Genomic DNA, 21,090 nt, shown 5'->3' with positions numbered 1-21,090 from the left:
TTTGGGTGAAATGTGCATCTCCGAGTCACATGGTGACAGGAACCATGCACTGCTCCAAGTCAGGGCGGGGGGACCAGCAGCTGCTGAAATGATTCCCATGTGTGAAGTTCATAGAATCGCTTGAGTTGGAAAGGACCTTTAAAGGTCATCCAGTCCAACTCTCCAGCAATGAACAGGGGCATCTACAGCTAGAGCAGGTTGCTCAGAGCCCTGTCCATCCTAATCTTCAGTGTTTCCAGGGATGGGGCAGCCACCATCTCACTGGAAAATCTGTTCTATGCTTCACTACCCTTATTGCAAAACACTTCTTCCTTACACCCAATCTAAATATCTCCTCTTTTAGTTTTAAACCATTTCCCCTTTGTCCTCTCACAATAGACCCTTCTCAAGAGTCTCTCCCCTTCTTTCTTATAGCCTCTTTTCAGATACTGACATTTATACTCAGAACAAGATATACAAATGCATGTAACCTAAATACCTGGGAGGAACAAGGTGGGTCACACTCCCTGTTCATGGTTTCCCATAGTAACTCCTTCCTGCCCCCTCAGCAGTGCCTACCAGGGCATGAAGGGAGTGTGCAGCCTCAGTGAGGTCACTGGGCCCCAGGCCAGACTAGGGATAAGGGATACCTTGTGGTGCCCAGAAACCGCAGCAATACACATTTATGGGAAAAGCTGTAAGTCAGCTCCAGTTTGTAAATATCCAGATCAGTGCTTCTTCCCAGCTTGTGTCCAGTGGCCTGTTGAGGAATGTACTTTGCCTCATCATGGTCTTGACAGCTAATAAAGATCAAAGTGCTGCTTCTCCACTATTTCTGAGATGTTATGGAAGAACATTAGCTGAACGTTTTCTGGTGCTTCTGGAAAATCAGTGGGATTATTTTAGTGTTTGAAATTGCACAGGCATGTGCACGTTCTGCAATGACATGCTGCTTGCCTGCAGTTGGTGCTGATGACTCAGCTACGTCTGTTGTGACCCCCACAAGTGAGGGGTATGGCAGAGGGGACTGCTCCCAGAACTGCTTCTCACTTCTGAAGTTAAAAAAAATTGAAAATATAAATTATTTAAGCCTCCATATAAAATAATTTGCATGATGTGAATGCCTACTGAGCTGGATGCAGCCCTCTAGGTAGAAGGGTTTTTCTTCATTTTGCATGGCTGTTGGCTCAGGGCTGTCATTAAAAATGCAATGGTGAAAGGAGCCAGTAATCAGTGAGCAGGGACATGGCAGAAGCACGGGAACTGGGCAGCACGTGGACTGGAGGAGATGCTCTCTGATATCAGAGGGGCTCAAGGTAGCCATACCTTCCTGGGTAAGGGACAGGCCTTTTGCTTGACTAGTGAAACTTTGAATCCAGTTGTGATGGCTGGGATATCTGGTCTTCACTGAAGAGGGCTTTTCTTAAAAGGCTTCTATTGTGTCTCTTACATAGTGAAATGCATTATAAAGCCCTTTTTCTGTGCTTGGAGATGATGCGTGATATGTGAAATATTGGACACCACTAAATAGATTTTATGACCAATTATTACATAAATACGTTAAATGAAATTATTGTAGCATTAATAGGAATGGTTAGAAGTACAAGTTTCATTAGACAAAGATATGCATATAAATAGACTTAATTCATTCACGAGTGAATGTCTTGGAAGGTTTTGAAATGACATACATTCCTGTATCAAATTTTGAGGGTCTTTTCCTGGAAATCTTCGGAACAGAAAGATTAAATATACTTAAAAAGGAAAGAGGAAAATTTTATATTAATAATTCATGAATATATTTAAAAATTAATACTGCAGTCATAACAGCCACAGTGCATATTTAGAAGAGAAACACCATATTATTCATACACAAAAGAAAATTTTAACTTTAACTGTACTTTCAGTGCATGTTTGCTGAGTTAAAAGATAACTGTCCTACTGCCAGGATGTTGGAGGGATCAGAAGTTAAGGAGTGAGCTCTGCCTGCGCCCACACCATCTTTAGGGCCCAGAAGTAACCTTGCTTCAATGAAACACTTCATTGTTTGAAACAACAATTTGGATTTCAGTCACAGGCAGGTCAGCCAGGGGAAAGCATACCCATCCATGTTCAAGAGGGCCTTGGAATCCCTTATCCTGTAAATTGATACAAATATTGAATATTGGTTTTATTGCTGAAAACAAAAATCCAGTATCTGCTCTGTGGTTGGTTTGTGCAACACGAGTGCTTTTAGGCTCAGTGTTTATGACAACATTTTTTCCATCAGAGCTGACAAACACCCACATGTGGTGGTCATTAGTTGCTTATCTCAAAAATGTTATCAACAAGCAACCTAGTACCAAAAATATTTTACAAAGTACTTGATCCATTATTGCATCTTGTCCCAATCTCCTTTAAGAACTGTGTTATTTTACCTACAGTTTTTACCCCTTCTTTAAACACTAGATCATGAGCTAGTAATCAGAATATTGCATTTTCTGCTTATATATGAATATTCCTTCTTTGCAACAATGCAGATTTGATATCTGTTTAATATTTAAACAACATAGGTTTGATTCAAGAACAGCAATGTGAATTGACTCTCATAATGCAGTAAATGGGAATAGCAGAGTAGAATTTGGCTGATGGCATGGACAAAGAAGTGCAAAGGCTGGGAGAAGCTGGCATTAAGAAGTATTACCATGGGATTAACTCAGTGTAGTAACGTACTGGCATGAGGTACTTATGAATCTTTGGAATAACTGTAGAGGATGAAATATTAATGGTAACAGTCAATGAAATGCAGCCTGCTCTGGGGACTCTCATGTTTCAATTTCCCAATTAAGAGCTATGTAGAAAAATAATTACAAGAAAATACTAAGATCTGTCATCTCCCTGGTAAGATACACTGCAAGTTGATGATAAATCACTACACAGTCATAACCCTATACTAAATCTATCAGACTGGTCACCTGTTAAAAACACAGCGTTTATTTCCTGTAGCAGATAATTATGTCCTAACGTAATCAGATGGAATTTCCTCCCGTTTTTCCACCCTGCTTTGAAGCCCTCCATTTGGTTTGATGTAATTGTTAGTCATTTATACATGATGAAAGTTCCTCTGTCTTCAGGAGTCTTCTGTTACTTGCACGAAGGTAAACTGAGCTCTCAGAAGGTATTTTTGAAACCTGAATACTGACTAGTTTTTGGTGAGTTGAAATTAGCTTCACTTCCTGTGATGCGAGGAGGTGAGTGGCCAAGGACATGTATTTCCAGTCGTGTTTTTCAGAATAGTGACCTCTTTAAGTTCTGTTATTTGTGTACTGACCCATGCACAGAAGCGGACAGTGTGCACTAACAATGCTGCTATTGATGGCAGGGAGCTGTGTGCCTGACTAAAGGGTTAAAGGACGTCATTTATGCTAAACAAACACATGTAATGAACTCAAACACTGGGGAAAGCCTGCTCAGTTTTTCTGGCTATGTTTTGTGTATCTCTTAGTGCTGCAGAAGAAGTTGAACCCACTGCAGTTCTGCTTAGGCAGAGCAATGTCTGCAGTGCTCGGGGTGAACCCTTGAAGGATGGAGTATTAATGTGATTCACACACGTGGCATGGTTGCTATGGCAGTTCCCTACTGAGCTGTACATCCAGCCACGTCTTGATGCCTCCAATGGGACGTATCCTATCAGTTGGTTGGGATTGCTGCAGTTCCTCGGCAGCCAGCAATCCTGCTCAGCAGCAGCCCCAGCATTCTCCTCTGTGGTCTCACTTCCAAAAAGTAAAATCGAATTTTCACAGACCAAAAATACTTCAAAGGGAAAAAAAAAATAAAAAAATCCTGAGATAACGAAGAGATTTAATGTTCCCACAGTTCTCCTTAACCTCCTTAGCTACGTCTCCTGTAGCATGGAGCAATTTCAAGGGAAAAAAAAAACATTGCGAGAGAATTTCCCATATCCTCAGCATCTCTCCTTGGATTTCACTTCAGAGAGGGGAGAAATCTTAAGTGGTCATAAATCTCCTAGTAATCAAATACAGCAATTAGAGAACTTTTATGCTTTTTTAGTCCTAATATATTTTTGTGATACCATATTGACATGAAATCTTGCCATCTAACTTCACCGCTGCGAATTCTCACTGTGTGCCATGAGAATGTAATTATAGCTGTTTTTGCAGAGTGGTACCAAAATGCCCCATTCATATTGTTTGGTAAGCTCTCGGTGTTCGGCTCTTTCAAACAACATCTAGCAGTAAAAGTAAACGTGAAGATCTGCTTCTTTGGAATCTTAGCTTATATCCATCCTTTAGATAGTAGTTTCACTACTTGGTCTGATACTAGATTCTCATTTTTCAGGCCAGAGAGATTTATCTGGAAGAATTTCAGCTTTCAAGTACAGAAATCTGGCAGCCAGGGTAGCCGTAATGAGCATTTTATCTTGGGTGAGAGTGTCTGAAATTCCATTCTTGGTTACACTTCTGCAGTTCCACTGAAGCCCTGCACCCATAGGTGTGTAACAGCAGAATCTTGTACAGCATATCTTAGTATGAGACATTTAGACATCTTTAACTCTTAGGCCATGGTTTTGCCATGGCAAAACTGAACAAAGCTTATCATCGCCAGGCTGTGGGGCATCGCCAGCACTGTCAGACAGTTGTGACTTTTGTCTTGAGCACCAAACATCAAGCAGTGAATTTTGCTCTTCCCAAACACTCTTTTTAAATGTAGGGATGTTGTCTACAGTATAGGACAGCTTTATGGATTGTCTCTCTGTGGTACCTGATTCAAATATTAAGGCAATGAAGTGAAGTTACTGAAGTACTTTGTACTGGTGCTAACTAAACAGTGTCCCTTAGTCCTGGTTTTCAAGGCTGTGATACTGTCTTCCAGGTACATTTGCTTAGTAAATATTTGAAAACAATGGCAAGTTCTAATTCTTTAAAGATAGTATATTAATTTTCAAGAGTTCAAATGCAATTACTCTTTTTAGGGCACAGGGTGATTCCTGCCATTTTCAGAGTTTAAAGCCTATATCTTTCCCCATTTGTGAAAAGTACTGTAGAATTTTTGTTCTGACTTCGGATGCAGGAGAAGTTGAGGAAGAGTGCTGTCAACCTCCTGAAAGCAGTCACTGTTTCTTGATGCTTCAGGGAAAAATACCTGGCTTTCTTTACTTGCAGTACCTGAATAGCAATAGAGTAGGAAAGTCTAGGTCTATAAATTTTTCTTGGTTTCCAGCAGTGCTATGCCATCCTCTTGTTTGCACATTTGTAGGGAGACTGGGCCTTTATAATTGCAAAACAGTTTTACTTTTATTTCTGTTTGTTTGTCACTGCAACTGAGATGACTTTTTCACACCTGATGATGAATGAATGTATGCAGACATTCCTTGAGATTATTACTCTTTAGTTTTGTTCCCTGCGTGTCTCTCCTGTAACTTCTTCAACTTTCTCTGTCTCATCTGCGTGAAATCTGTGTAAGGAACGCCCTCTTCTACCTCTGTTGAATAGGCAGGCATTTCAACTGATGCAGACACAGCACCCCTACATGTGGTAGCAGCTGGATTTGGAGCGGCTTCTCTTGTCTCCTAGTCCCTCGTCCCTTTCAAACCTCAAGCTCACAGTGCTCAGCCATCTGACAGGGACCCTGGAATTGGTGCAGGAGATACTCCAAAAGCAGAGCTTAGCTCCTCCAAACATTTTTCAGAGCAGAACTGATGCAAAAGCTGGAAAAGCCTATCTTTTCCTCTTACGATTCTTACAGCTCAGCTGTGTACTCTGAGACATTGAATCTCATAAATCTTACTACAGTGCTTTGAAGTTTCCCCATATGACCATTGCATTTGCCCATGCAAAAGAGCAGTAAGCCCCAGGTGTTGTCTCGTGAGCTGACTTAATATCTAAACTTATGTGGAACTTATACAACCTATTCTTTGCAATTAGCCATGGACAATAAGTCTTCTATTGAGTATTACACAGTGCATGCTGCATTTGAAGAACACAACAGTCTATTGCGAGAGTTACTTTTCTTAATCTTTTTTTAGTGTGATTTTGCATCATGATTTCCTGAAAATGAGTATTGGTTTGGGATATTCAGATTAAGATGTATCAGCAGGCAGAATTCTTACTGTTGGGTATACATGTCAAAAAAACTATGACTTCAGTTCATTACAAGCCATAGCTGTACAAAACTCTTCTCATCTACGGATTGCTATGGGCTCTGCAAATCTACTGCTGACAGAGGAAGCCTCTAAGATACCCCTTTGAAAAAGAATGGTACTGCCTCTCCTCAGCAAAGGGATGGAAAGAAGCACAGCATCTTCTAGGTTACATGAACAATCAGTGGCAAAATCCAGAGCAGCATAGGCAGCTCGTGGTGCTGATGGCTGGAATCCTGGAGGAGGTCCCTGTGAAAGATTTCTTTCCTGATACACACTCACACAGTCACCCACTGTTTAACTCAGAGATTCTTTTGTGTCCCTGCATGTTAGAATGGGTCCTTCCATGTTTCTGCAGCAATGCTGCTGGGGCATGCAGGGATGGGGCCATATGGCTGGGCTGCATCTGAGCGCTCAGCCATGGCCTAGGTAATGCATAACTACTGATAGCTGAAATAGTAAAAACAGAGCAAAGTTAAAATTTTGTATAATTGAGTCAAAAACAGAAATTTCAAAAATTTTTCACATTTCTGTCTACTGTGTTTCTGTCAGTGTTCTTGAGTCATGGGAAATGAACACTGGAAGTCTGGATCTTCTATCAGATTTGCTTCTTCAGTACTAGAAGAGGTTCCCACTTCTGTCAGTGGATTTTCTCTGACAGATCTTTCCCTCAACTTCCACCTATGCTCACTTGTCAGAATGCAAGAAGCCTTTTCTAATTGGATTACTGCAGTGTATTTGTTGGGAGTTCTCAAACTGTGTAAATGGCCTGAAGCCTTAATATCAATCTGCTGTGCCTTCTTTTGAAGCCTGGAAAAGAGTTTTATCACCTCACCCTGATGTGTTTAAACTAGCTACTGTTTGAGGCTTGCAAGGTTCCCTGGCCATGCATAACTTTCCCTTGTCCCTGTCCCAGCAGCAGCATGGGAGGCATTTGGCCCTACTGGGGTCTCTTCTGGAGCCTCACAGCTTCTCCTCCTCATCTGTGGAAATGCTTACATTTGATCAAAGCCCTTTGCTGTCATTTTGAAACCTAGCTATGGACTCAATGCGTTGTTTGTTCTTTTTTATGATGGTCTGATAAGGCTCCTGGTCTTAGCAGGTGTTTTCATAGTGGGTGTATGGAGGGTGCTTTGTACAAGAAAGCAGCACATCCTACTGATCCATTCAGCCTTGCCTTCAGAAGTTACCTTGGCCATACATGTCCTATGTAGTTGTAAGTTTAGCCCTTCCAAACTGGTGGGTTCTAGAAGACCCTGCTGAGTGATTATAGTTTAACCTATAGGTTTTCTCTTGCATTGTTTTGCAAGAGACTCTTGGGTAGTTGGCTGACCTTCTCTTCATTTACCTGCTTCCCTTCCCAGTTACCTACAGAGTTTATTGCTCATGATTTTACACTTCCCTTCCCATTGTTGACGATATCAAGTGTCATATAGCTAAAATTCTGAAGAATTTGGGAAATAACCTATTTGAGGATGATTCCATGCTCACCGTGACATTTTCACACCTACTTATTAATGCCACCAGTGTATGTTTCATTATAATCTGAGGAAAGATAGCTTCATAATCACACACTCATGGTGCCCTGGGTGTGGTAGGCTGCTGACATGGCATTGGTGCCTACTTGGCCCTGGCACTGGCCTGTTTCCCTGCTCTTGGCAAGAACGTGTCACATGAATATGACTTTATCAGTTCATTTTTCTTAATATAAGGGAGATATGGATTGAGCACCTCTGTTACCTGTAGCCCTTCCAGTTAATAATAGACCAGAATAAATTTGGAATTTTTTCTTTGAGCATACATGAAAACTCTCTTTTATTTAACCTAGCGCACAGTATTTCTTTCTGAATGATCTTGCTCCATCATTTTTCGGCACCTTTTAGGCTCTTACTTGCTTTTGACTTGCACTCCTGATTTTGTATTGATGGAATTTCTGTTACCACACCCAAATGGGTGTTGTGATTCTCCCAGGCTTTTTGAAACCTTTATAATGTGTTTGCTTATCTTCATAGGTATAACTAAAAAAAGTGGAAGGTAGAAAGTAATTACACAAAGTGGAGCTATTTAATATTGTAATTTTACAGGCACATGTAAAACCTCTGCTTACTGATGAAGCTAGATTCCCACACACCACCATAATTGTGAACATTTGTGCTGAAGAACATGGATCTGAGAGAAACTTTGCACATTTCGTGAGGTTTAATTAACTTATTTTAGATAGCAGTGAATTAAACTGTTGCAAACTTCTCTATGAACGCATTTTAAAGTTGTGCTGTGTTAAATCTATCATAGTTGAACTGTGTGTAACATATATTTTTTCTCATAGTCTTTTAGTGATAATTTTTAGGATGAAGTTTTAAAATGGGTGTAAACCGTAGAAATGCATCCTAATATAGCAGAACATACAGTTGTTGAGTGTCAAAATAGACCGCCCTTCCAGGGCTTTACTACCAACATAAGTTTCCTTATGGTTCCTTCCATGAGTTTCGTTATGGGTTCGTTCTCACTGAAAACAAATCAAATAAGGAAAAAAGAGTAGGGAAATGAGGAAAAGAAGCAAATAGCAGCAACTAAAAACTTTGAGTTATACGTGGGGAAGATAGACTTATCACGAGGTAGCATTTTTTCCAGCATGCCTTATGGCCCTGGAAACCCCCTCATAATTCTCCTAGCTGAGATGAAGGCTAAAAACAAAGGAAGAGGAAGGTGGGAATTAAATATTTTAGATCCTCCAAAACAGAGAGCAAAATGAAAGAAAATTAACTTTGAAGGAAAATGTAACGGGCCTCCTTTTCTCCTGGTTAGGAATACAAAACTGGGAAATGCAAGCCAACAAATAGTAAGATCGAATTGGAAAAACCATTTGTAGTTGCAGAGTTAGCCATCTCACTTTTCATCAGTCAATAAACAACAGGAAGGTGAGCGCAGAGCCGGCAGGAAGGATTGTTGGGCAGAGACCGGCACATCGGGGTGACGTCCTGTTAGGGAGGCAAGAAGTGAAGCTTCTCGTGTGCCAGTTCTTTGTGTTACGATGAACGAAGGTTTCGACAGCTGAGCGCCAGACTGAGGCACTTGGCCTTGAACATCAAGATAATTACAACCCTGCCGTACAGTTGTGCGGGGCTTTGTGGGAACCGCAGCTTCATTGTTGGTGCAAATGCTCTTTTGTTTGGAGCATCACGGTTCACTGCCCGCATGGCAGCGCTGCTCCTGGGGGTCCCGCACTGCACCCTGCCCCGCACCGCCGCACCGCAGTCGTTAGCCTCAATTTTCTGTTTGCTTCTGAAAATCAAGATGAAGAAACTTTCCTTTGGGCAGTCTTCTAAATTCCGTTTCTCTAGACACGTAAGAGATACTGTACTGCACTTGCAATATAATGTTTTAAAATGTATTTTTAGTAGGTAGAGCAGCTGGCCTTCAAAGGTCAGCAAACTGATGTGCTTATTGTAAAAATCTTTATTATGAAGGTGAGTGTCATTTATTAACAATTAAACACGACCTAAGTGACACAGTAAAGCATATTAACTAACAGGACTGGGTAATCGTTGGAAGTGACTTCAGAATGAAACTATTCTATACAAAGGCTGAATGGTAACCGATTAGCTGCTGTAGGAAGAGTTAATGATGAGCCATGGAAGCAGGCTGCATGCAGTATCAGCTTGTCTAAAGTTTTTTAAGTTTCTGGTCTGTACATTTAAAACTAAACTGATTTCAAGATTTTTGGTGCAAGATGTGACACTGCGATGCCTTTTTCATTAAGAATAACTTGACTTCCCTGATTAAGTCACTTTTTGCTTTCATTTCAGTTTTACTGATCAATGCAGGAAATATTTTTGAGAGTATCTTTCTAACCCTGATCCTTTCAATTTGACAATAAAGGAGCTTCTTTTTTTTTCCCCCCAAAAATTTCCCTTAAGTGTGTAGTGGGAAAAATTTGTTGAATTTCAGATTGCATTTGCTGATTTTATATGTTCTGTGGAGGAAAACCTCTGATCTGCAGTAATGACAGTTGTACTGTGTTTCTTAGTATAACTTTCTGTTAACCTAATATTTCTTATATAAAGTGAAAGTACAGAGCTCTGAAATGCTACCCTCTTGAGATGTAATTACAATAATAGATTTACTTTAAGCATGTTTTTCAGCTGCTTTATTAATATTTTATGGTTCCTCCTCAAGTATTCTACTAATTGGCCATTATGCTTCTTTCCACCAAGTGTCTGTGACCACCCAGGATGTTAAGGACCATGAGTTTGTTTGAGACCTGCCTGTTTCCCCAGTGCCATCATTTTTACCATAGTATTAGATTACAGGTGTGACTTTTTCCTGTGGAAATCTGAGTTGAAAACAAGCTTGCACCAGTCATCATGTAATGGAGGTGTGTGGAGCTGCTTTCTTACAGTTTGGGCATTGGGAATTGCAACCCTTTGGTGTCCTCCTTTATGGAAAGCAGTTTAAGGAAAAAAAAACAAGCTGGAAGTGTTCAGGAGGTTGGGCTGGGCCTGAAAGCACGTCTCGTTTTCCAAGTCCGAGTTCCTTCTGATAAAAGTCATTATTGCACACAACCCCAGCACAGACACCAGGCTTTGCTCTCTTTCCTCAGTCAGGTAAATAGCTTAATATATTTTGAAAAGCACTGTGGGAGTCTGATATGGCCTGTGAAATGGTGTCTGGGAGGATTTGTGGTGCTGATGGTGGTATTTGGTGCCCAGTGAAAGTGGCAGCTTTTCGGAAGAATCTCTTTTATCATCTGAACAGGGACATGATGAGGTCACAAGTGACCTTTTTCTTTCTTACAACGGCTGCCCATGGAAGGATGTGAGAATCAGCCGTGGCAGTTGGTTCCCATACTGAAGTGCCTGCAGGTGCACAGGGATGCAAATAAGGACCAGGCTGCAAAACCTGTCCCCAAGGGAGCATGTCCTGCAGGCCACAGAGGCTGCTCCAGCCTTCAGTCCTCTCCACGTGCCTTTCCTCAGCTGGAGACAAACTACATGGCACAGGGAGGGAAAAAGGTGACATCAGGTGTGCATTATGGTAAAGGCAGAGGAAGATGATTTCTCTGAAAAAATACGTGGAGTGGGAAATATTGCTGTAGATGAATTACCTATAGTATGCAGAGGTGTGTCGTGTTCTTACACCTCCAGGTTTCTCATTGGTTTTAAAAGAGAGCAGCAGGAAGGGGAGATTTTTAGGAAAGTCTGTTCCAAGAGGTCTCTCCCAGGTGAGACATGAAATGCAAATTGCAGACACAGTGACGTTATCTAATTTGTGTTTTATCTTTAACATCTACAGTAATATTTTTCCCCTACTAAATATATCCTGAGATAAAGCCTTTGAAAGGCAGTGCTTCATCACTGTATCTTACCCCATATCAGTGCAATTTGCATTATGGTAAACTGTATAACATATGTACCTGCCGCAGAACTCAACAATAAATGAGAATTTTTGTTTCCTTTTTCTCTTGCATTATTCTGTGTTGTATATAGTCCTAGGTGACAAATGTAACCTAAAGAAGTTTCTAAATCTGTAACTTCCAGGTCGAATGGAGAGGGAGGTGACATCTCGTGAAGGTCCTGTACATTCAAACAAATGGTTGAGTTTATCTACAGAGCTTAGAGACAGTTGTGAAATCACGGAGAGTCAACCAGGAAGAAATTACCCATAGGATCCCATAGAGCAAAAATGTCTAGGTAGCTGCGGCAGGCTGAAGGAACATGTGGTTTTTGGTTCTTTTTCTCATTCTCTTCCACCACATCTAAAACAATCCAGGAAAGTGATTTTCCTCAGAAGCCTGGGGATTAAGTCAGGGTGCTGCTGGAGCACGTGGCAGGGAGAAGTGGAACACTAAGGACCCAGCTGCCCCATGTTCGAGCCAGGTGAGTCTTGCTAGGACCTCATTTGAAGATGGGTCAACAATAGTTTGCTATTAGCACCCTGGCTCTGCACAACAACGCAGAGGGGCTTTTTTGGACATTTTGACACTAAACCATAATCTGTAAAATCCCAAGATTCATTTGTGACTTGTACTTTGTTTCTGTCAACTGGTGGAAGTTGCATGGGAGGGGCAAGGTCCAGTGACTATTCAGATTGAGCACATAACATCTTGAGAACATGCTCATCATTTCTGAAATACGGACTAATTCATTTCTTCAACAGATGTGCCCCAAATATCACTAATCCTTCTTATCATTGTTTCTTTTTTTTTTTTTCCAATTATTCCTTCTCATTTAAATGCAAAACCACAGAAACGCCAAATCCCAAATCATCCATCCATGCATCCATCCCTGCAGGGTGCTTCAGTTTTGCATTGTTTTGTGCCTAGGGGACAAAAAGAGGCACATCTTTGCTTAGGCTGGTGCTTTGCATAGGAGAGTGTGCCTGGTTTTGGATTTGAGAGGGGTTGGGCACTATGTCAGCAGTGTGTGGCCTGAAAAAGCAAGAGAGACAGGGTCCTGAGCTTCTCCTGCTTTTGCTTTTGTTAAACAACAATGCTTGTTTAGCCCTGTTGCCACTTAATGAGTGACTGGCACATGGAATGGGGTCCTGGCCTTTCTCTTGCCCACTTGGCAAAGGGAGTTTCCCATCATGGTCCTCCTCCTATGAGTTCTTGGGGCCATGAGACAGCTGGGGTACAGATGCTGTCCTCGAGGTCCCCAGTGGAAAGAATGGAATGAGTAGTCACTGGGAAGAGAACGAGAACTGGGAGAGAAGCCTTGGAGCAGCTACTTTCACTTGTGTTTTTCAAGCTGGAATTTGATCACCAAGAGCTCTCATGTGCCTTGGAGCCAGCAGATGCCTCCCATAGCTCCAGAGATAAATAAAAGAAAACAGAAAGCCTCCTATGTTCAGTAGATTTGAACATCTCATGATTAAAATCTCACGACCTTTAACCCAGTCCCATGATATTTGGAAATCTGATATATTGGAAATTCTTGTGGGGAACAGAGAGATGGTGAAGGAGAACATTTATGTGCATCTGGGAGAGTGCTGATGGCCCTGCACCGTCCCTTCCCACCCGCTCAGAGCTTTAGAGGTTATGTCCACAAGAGAAATTAAACTACAGCCAGTGATTTTGAGTATATTTTTATAGGATTGTTTTCTATCTGTCACCTTGGAGAGCTACTGGCAAGCTATATATATATACACACACTAGACACACTATATATATACACACACACACACACACACACACATATATATACACAGTTTGTGAGATTACTGTTTTTGTTGTTATTTTGTTCAGTGCTTTAAATTCAGATTACTTGCTTGCAAATTCATCTTGTTACATCTGGAACAGTTAGCAACTTCCTATGTAAATTAAGTACAGATGTCATTACAGTTACTGGGATTTAGTCCTAAACAACGTGTATAGGTGCACACACGTGTATATTTGGTGTGTGGTTGTGTGGGTTTATGCATATTTTATTTGCTTTGCCCTGTTTCTCAGCTTCTGCATTTATAGTGCAGAAAACAGCACAGGGGACAGAAAGCAAGGAGGGAGAGGGAGACTCCAACTTGGACATTAAGCTCTTGTTTCTCCCTGTAAGAAGGTTGGGGCTGATTTTAGTTTTCCTAGGTCAGTCCCAACACTGAAAACGAATTTAATCTGGAAAAGAAAATACCAAAGTGTGTTTCCTCATTTGAACATTAGTAGCTTGGAGGAATCTCCCGAAGCAAGGAACGTCAATGTCATTATTAAATCTGCTGAGTGCTTCTACCACTGAAGTGGCAGCAGGACTTTGGCAATTGATCTGTAAGAGAGCCCAAATTTACTCCTGCTCTTCTGTGTCTTTTATGTAAAATGGTACATGAATGTAGTCATCCCTTGTGAATTGTGGTCATCAGTACACAGGTGGCTTCTAACTTCTGTTTGATCCACCTTCTTCATTGAGAATGGTTTGGTTGCTTTGGGTGACTGTTCTCTAACTTCTGCCATCAAACTAGCAGAGTATTTTCGTAGGTTTATTTGTTTGTGTAATGTTTCATTTGTAAATGGTCTATACTGGCAGTTAAGGCTGATTTCTCCCATTTGATTCTGGGAATTGACTCATCACCACAGAATGACTGAAGTCATTAATTGTCCTTTATGGACAAGATCCCATATTTATTTTTATTACCTGACTTGTGCCTACATTCCAGGCATGCCAGGAATCAATTTTCCTGTAGTATGTGCCTGCACAGTTGGTGGAGGGAAGTGGGTATCTGCAGCAGGTGTTGATCCAATTCACCTCAGTCAGGCATAAGCCACTGCACCCATCCATGAGCTGTATAAATTTACTTTCAGCAGTATTTCCATAACAGTTAAACCTTTTATAAGAGCATTCCTTCATTGTTATTCCTGGGTGCATATTCCTGCCTCCTTCCCTTGTGCCTGCTGTGCTATTCATCCTACCGTCCACCCCATTAGGAGAGACCTAATCAGAAGATCACTAACCCTACAATAAAGAAGTGAATGAGGTTTTGCTATGTTAGCCCTGCAGATCAGCCTACTGCAGGATTATATGAATGTCAGTGCATGGGAGGAGAGGAGGAAAGTACTATGAGTTTGGGAAAAGAGGATGATGGTGACTCAAACTCATCCTAAAAAATGATGAAACAATCCACAAAGTGGGGGGGAGGAAGGAGGGGAACATTGAATCCCACTCCATTTATCTCATCCTAGTAAAGATTTCCAGGCAGTTTCTACAACTTAACACGTGTGGGCAACATGACTTTAAATTGGAGTCCTGCAGAATAGGACAAAAAGGAGAACTATGGGGTGGAAGCTGCACATGCTTTTAGCAGGTGATAGGGGAGGCCAAGGACCTGGCTTCTACCACTCCACTGCGTCCCTCTCTCCTCCAGGAGTTCCCATCCTCTTGCATCTCCACTATGCAGTGCATTCACTGCAAAGGAGATTTTAGAACCAGATTTTAAATAGATATTTGTGAGGACTGTTTTTCCTTTTTTTTTTTTTTTAATGTTTTCTTTTTTTTCAATCTTATTGCATTGATTGTTGTAGTGCTAAGTGTAGTTTAGGAATAGTAACATTTTATTTACTAAGAGAAAGAAGAGGATTGGTTTTCCCATAATGTGCAAAATACTTAATAATTTTTTAATGGTAGCTGCTCTTTATTAGGGCAGTGGGTCAACAGAGATTCCTTGAAGAATTCAGTTACTCTGTTTCTTGTTTTTCCTTTCCACTTTAAAGTGTGTCATTTTAGACTGGCTGCTTACGTCAGCTTTCCATTCTGGTGAAGCAAGTAGAAGCATGGAGAGAACAAGATTAATATGTATCTGGAGCAAATAGCAGAAGGGAGGAAAGGAGAGAAGAATCAATTCAAGTCAAACAATTGCAGACAGTGAGTGAAAAATTAATGTGTCTAGGGAAATTGGAGAAAAAGAAGCAAGAGCAACAGTGCAGGTCTGTTATACATGCAGTAGTATTTCCGTTGAAGAGACAATCAGGGAATTGTACCAAGTTTTGAGTACTAGTCCTTAAACAGGAATATTGCAGCAACGCATTGCAGTAAACTTAAGTGTAGAATAACTCTGTATTTGTTCCAATGCCATCGTGTTGTTTCCACTGAGTTTTTCCAATATTATACATTGTCTGCCATTGTAAGATCAAGCAAGTCGCCAACAAAACCACAGGCGAATTTCTGCAAAGGCAGACTCATTGATGCCTGCCAGTGTGCTTTTGGGTACATAATGTTCAGCTCACAGCATATTTTCATTCACGAGATTAATTTTTTTGTTTTTAAAATAGCTTTTATTTCTTTCAACTTTTTATCACCTTTTATTGCTCAAGCATTAAGGCCTTCTCTTACTTGATTTGGAACGTGCCAGAGGAAGACCAAATGAAACCATTTTCTAGCTAATCTTTTCCTTGCATATTCTTGTTGCATTATGACTAATAATGTGCTGTCCTCACTTACATAACATTCATATGAGAAATGTTACAATTAACATCTTTGTAAAGTTAATCCTGAAAGTGAAGAAGGAGTATATGAAAGACAGTATGGCTTAGAACAGGAAGCTGGGTCAAAAGCATGGCTATCACGTTGTGATCTCAAGGGCTTTATAACTGGGAAGCACTACATAAAGGGCCGTGTAAAAGCCTCAGGATGTGTAGCTTTAATAGTCATCAATATTAATGGGGAGAATATAAGATCAGCTGCTATCCTGTAACAGTAAACCTGTTTCTGGCTTGGTCCGGCAGTTTTTCAAAGCCCGAGAAGCTGCCCAGCAGATAACAGGCACACACAACCTGTGTTATCTGACAGCACATGCCTGGGGTTTAGCAGCTGTGGGGGCTAAGCTTGACATTTCCTACTTGGGTTTCACTGAGTTGTGATGTATAAGTAGATTTTAAAGTGCACCAAAGTAAAAAAAAAGAGAAATTATGTTAGCAGAAGAAATAATATGAAGAAAAAGCAGCCTAAGTGGCAGGGTGAGCCACCTCCAGCATTACAGCCCATCCCCAGGCTGTGTTTGGTGGCCATCTGGGCTGGCCCTCGGCACCCACACCCCAATATCCCCTTGCTGGCAACCAATCACCATCCTCTCCATGCTATGTTTTCTCACTGCACCGCTCATCAGTTCACACAGGCTTCACTTCAGATTTTGAGTGCTTTTTAGGCCCCAGCTTCCCACAGCACAGCTCTGTAGGATGGAGCTGTGGCCACCCCAGGCAGGGACAAGCTGAAGGGCTGCAAAATGTGGCGTTGGGTTCCAGGTAGATTGGGTGCTCCCGAGCACAGTGCTTTGAAAGCTTGCACAGATGTCTGCTTAATGATGCCACAAACGTTGTGTTTCTAAATAAATGCAAGCACTGGTTTTGTTTTTGGAAAAATGGTAAATAAGGATTGATCAAGTTTCTTGGTAGACCCTTGTGCCTGAAGTGTAGTGATGTATGTCATGGAGTTATCGTAGAGATTTCAGGAATGCTGTTTTAGTATATTTCAGTAAATATGAAGAAAAAAAAGAAAATTCACCGTCAAAGAATATCCTTCAAATTCAGTTCTCGTTTACATTAGAGAGTAATGAGAATTCAGAATAATTTGGGATTGGGTAATTGGTCATTAATGATAGTAAGTTGACTGAACGCAGGACAAAGGATTATGTTTAAAGTTGAACTGCTCTTTTTTTTTTAACTGCTTCTTTAAGCATCACAATGAAAAGTAATAGTAAACATGATTCAATAGAACTTTAGTGTAAGCTTTCTTTTCTCTTAATCAGTTTTTCTACTCGACAGTTCTTCTTACATCATACAGTTAATACAGAGCTGTCAGCAACTTCCAGCTTAGACCTTTGTCTTATGGCTCTGTATTGCCATGGCATTTCCATAGCACACCAACAATGAGATATCTCATTTCTGCTTGTGTCTTGTCTTTTTCTCCTTGTGTGTTCAAGTCTGCATGTTATTTGCTTTTGCAAATATATCATTCTGTTTTCAGAAAGCCTTGAAGATTAGATTCCTCCCTGAGTTGGAGAGTTAATTCACTAAATATCCTACTACTTTTTTTAAAGGGACAGATCTGTGCTTGACTGTTATATAGGGATCATGTTTTTTCAGTTTTTAGAGGATTTTGTTATGTGAGATATTTTGCAATTCTTGGATCGCGGGGAGTTGGGTTCTGTTTATGTCATGGATTGTCAAGAAGTGGTTTCTGTAGCATCTGCAAAGTGCATGTGATGTGTGTGTGGTTTTTTTGGCGTATTCCATGCAGCGAGGGATGTTTCTGACTTAGGTGTTATATACAGTTTCTTGCAGAAGAAGCACATTACAGAGCATTTAAATCTAGCTGAATTCCTCATTAAAGTTTTAAGGAAAATGTCTTCTTATAATCTTGCCTAACCTGATACTCACAGTTAATAAATGGAAACAGGGAGATATTTGAGTGGTTTTCACAGCTTTTCATCTTAGTGTTAAAATGAGAGTACAAGAACATCAGTCATGATTCTGAACAGCTCTAAGCACAAGCTTGAAGTTGAACCCTTGGCTATAAAGTTTATTACTTCAGAAGTTTGGGCTTGCACACCCTCTGGGATGATGGGAAAGATGTATTTTTTAATTTAATGGTGAGCATTACAATTCTAGTGATATTTTTCCAGGTCCCCTGTGCCTTGTATTGTGCCCTTTGTGCACACACTGGGAAGTCCCATATGCTGTTTGCAAGGAGATGCCCAGCAGTGCACGTGTGAGGAGGCAGCTGTCTGGTGGCTGTTATGGGAACAGTGCCGAGGAGGAGAGGTCAGCCCTGAGCTGAACTCGCCTGGACAGCACACATTTACCTCTGCTGAGTGATCACAGCACGTGATGATGCAGTGTGAGGAAGAAGGCAGCAATGCTGGACATCTACACACAAACCAGGTGCAGAGTGCTGCAGCTCGCAGCATGGCACAGAGCAGAGGTGCAGACCTGGGGCTGGCTTGGGGCAATGCTCTCAGAGCACCTCCTGCCCAGCTCTGTGCTGGCGCTGGCGTGGGAACCTGGGGAGCAGCTGCTGCGGCACAGCTTTCCATTTGAATTTGCCTTTGTTTTGTGAGTCACTGCTTGCAGTTCCTGCTGCTTTTACTTTCCTCCAGGAATGCGATTGCACGATTTTAGCTGTGCCTGAATTACTGTAATTGTATAATCTTGCAGCAAGTCATCATGCAAATATCAAACTGATGGAAACGTGTTCCTTCAGCTGGCTGTCGTGTCGTTTTGCTCTGTGTTTTGTTATCAGACAGTTTTACTGAGCTTATGCTCCATTCAAGCTTATACTCCATCTCCAATTTCTGCAAACAGCTTTATGGGCAGGATCTGAAAACACTTTAAAACATCGCAGGGTTACCCAAGGAAGACACATGCCAAAACGTAAATGTTAACCAATTAACTCACATAGAGGGCCAGCTTTGTGTGCATTGAGTAATTGAGCAACTGCCCAGCCACAGCAGGCTTCTTAAAGCAGGTGCCCTCTGCGAGTTTTGAACCACAAATTGTAACTTGTTTTTTGAACTGTGGTCGCCTTTCAGATTTTCAGCAAATGTAGGAAAGATTATGGTGTACAATCAGCAAGACACCTGATTCCTTAGTACTTGCATTCAATAGATATTAATACAGATTTTGAAATATATTACAGATGAAGCATTTGATTGGAAAAAAGCTTCAGGAAGCACGTGCAATCCTTAACTTTTACATAGAGTTATTGTACTCATTTCTGACAGGTCCAGAAAATGATTGTCACAGGCAGGATGCACTGGAAATATGGAAGCAATCCATATGTCATCAGCATCCTGCTCATTCTTTCTGTAAATGCTTTGCAAGTGTTGTCACAGGCTCTGCCGCGCCCTGCCGCTGACATGGGCTGCGAAGCCGAATTCCATTTGAGCTGAAGTGCAAACACTTATCTGTTGACACAATTTTCAACCCACAGTGAAATGCTGGAGCAAATTACACATATTCTGGTTGACAGGGAGCATGCAAGATTTTAAATGGTGGTGCTACCTCCCCTCTTACAGATCTATCTGTCACCTTTATATTTATCACCAGCTGTGAAAGCTACTAAGGAATCTGAAAACTGGGGCCAATGTTGCCAAATATTTGAAATAGGATTAGACTCTGAACCACCCTAAGTGACTGACAGACAATGCAGCATCCTTACTCCCCTGCAGTTGCAGATTTGTACATCGTTTGCTGATGGAGTCAGGTGCAGAGATTGAAAAGTAGTGAAGCCCTCACAGAAGCCCAGGGTTCGTGATGCCTTCTGCAGCTTAGCTGGCATGTTGCCTTCCCTGATGTCTCCTTCTGCCCTTCCAGGAGAGTACTGCGAGGTGAACGCCCGCTCCGGCCGCTGTGCCCCAGGTGTGTGTAAGAATGGAGGGACCTGCGTCAATCTGCTGATTGGGGGATTCAAGTGCGAGTGCCCACCAGGAGAATACGAGCGGCCCTACTGTGAGATGACCACCAGGAGCTTCCCCCCACAGTCCTTCATCACCTTCAAGGGGCTGCGGCAGCGCTTCCACTTCACCGTCTCCCTCATGTAAGTCCCAGACCTCCCTGTTTTGTCCCCATCCCAATGGCTCCTAGCACGGGGTGTGTCTGATAGCTTCTCCCCTCAAGGTTGGAGTGTATTTATTAAATATTGTAACCAGCTGAATTATCTGTGTGTAGTGGTCTCTGGGGGGGATTTCAAGCTTTGACTCGAATTTCAAGTGGGGCAAAATCACATTGTTTGAAAGCATTTAATTTCTGTCCTGTGGAAGATGCTGTAAAGGTTCTAACCATTTCTCTTTTACTACAGACTTTTACTAAAAATTTCTTTACTAGGAACTTTGTGTTTTTCACAAGCAGTTTATTTACCTCCTCTGCTTTGGAGATTAGTATTTGGGTATACATAGTTCTTTCTTGGTGAAGCGCTTCACACAGCTGAAAGGGCTCATTCCAGCCCTCACAGGCCTTTAGGGGACCACCAGTACAACAGCATCTGGAGAGAGGACAGCAACTGATGTCACTGCTTAGGGGGATCACAGAGTAGTGTGTCCTGCTAAGGGTCTGCTTGGTTTCCTTCCTTTGCTCTAGAGCTCTTATAGGCAGAGGTTTTGCTCTGTGGGGAGATGGTGTGGGGAGAAAGGCCTTTCCAGGCAAAGGGGTGGTGCCGAACCACAAACTCCATCCGCATCTCAGCAGCCCGTGGCCAGAGAGGCATGAGAGTGGATGGTGGGTCAGTCAGGTCATGGCTGAGCAAAGGCTGGTGCTTCTCGGGTTCTGGTTCCCAGCCTCATGGCTGGAGCAGCCCTAACTGTCACAGTTTCTCACCTTGCTCCTGCTGGCCTTCATGAGCAGCTCTTCTTCTCGTCCTATCCTGGCTGTCAGGCATGGCAGTCCACATCCCTGTCCCATCTGCCGTGACAGATCCATGTGGGACAGACTTCACCTGGACTGCCTGTCACTTGTCCTATGGGGACAATTGAGGAGCTCTGGAGCGAGGAGAGCAATGGTGGCAGCC

At 41.9% G+C, this 21,090-nt stretch overlaps 1 protein-coding gene across 6 annotated transcripts in view; it reads left to right on the top strand.

Moving 5' to 3' along the window:
* Positions 1-21,090, top strand: part of CELSR1 (cadherin EGF LAG seven-pass G-type receptor 1) — a 160,137-nt gene that overhangs the window by 65,490 nt on the left and 73,557 nt on the right. For all 6 annotated transcript variants that reach the window (XM_085217631.1, XM_085217625.1, XM_085217622.1 and 3 more), the window contains exon 3: positions 19,902-20,124. In XM_085217631.1, the coding sequence (XP_085073757.1) occupies positions 19,902-20,124 (223 nt within the window). The remainder of the gene's footprint in view (positions 1-19,901; positions 20,125-21,090) is intronic.

The sequence above is a fragment of the Meleagris gallopavo genome, chromosome 1, assembly GCF_905368555.1.
Source record: "Meleagris gallopavo chromosome 1, MGAL_WU_HG_1.1, whole genome shotgun sequence".
Lineage (NCBI taxonomy): Eukaryota > Metazoa > Chordata > Aves > Galliformes > Phasianidae > Meleagris > Meleagris gallopavo.
Note: the sequence above shows the minus strand (reverse complement) of the source record. Positions and strands in the feature narration are given on the sequence as shown.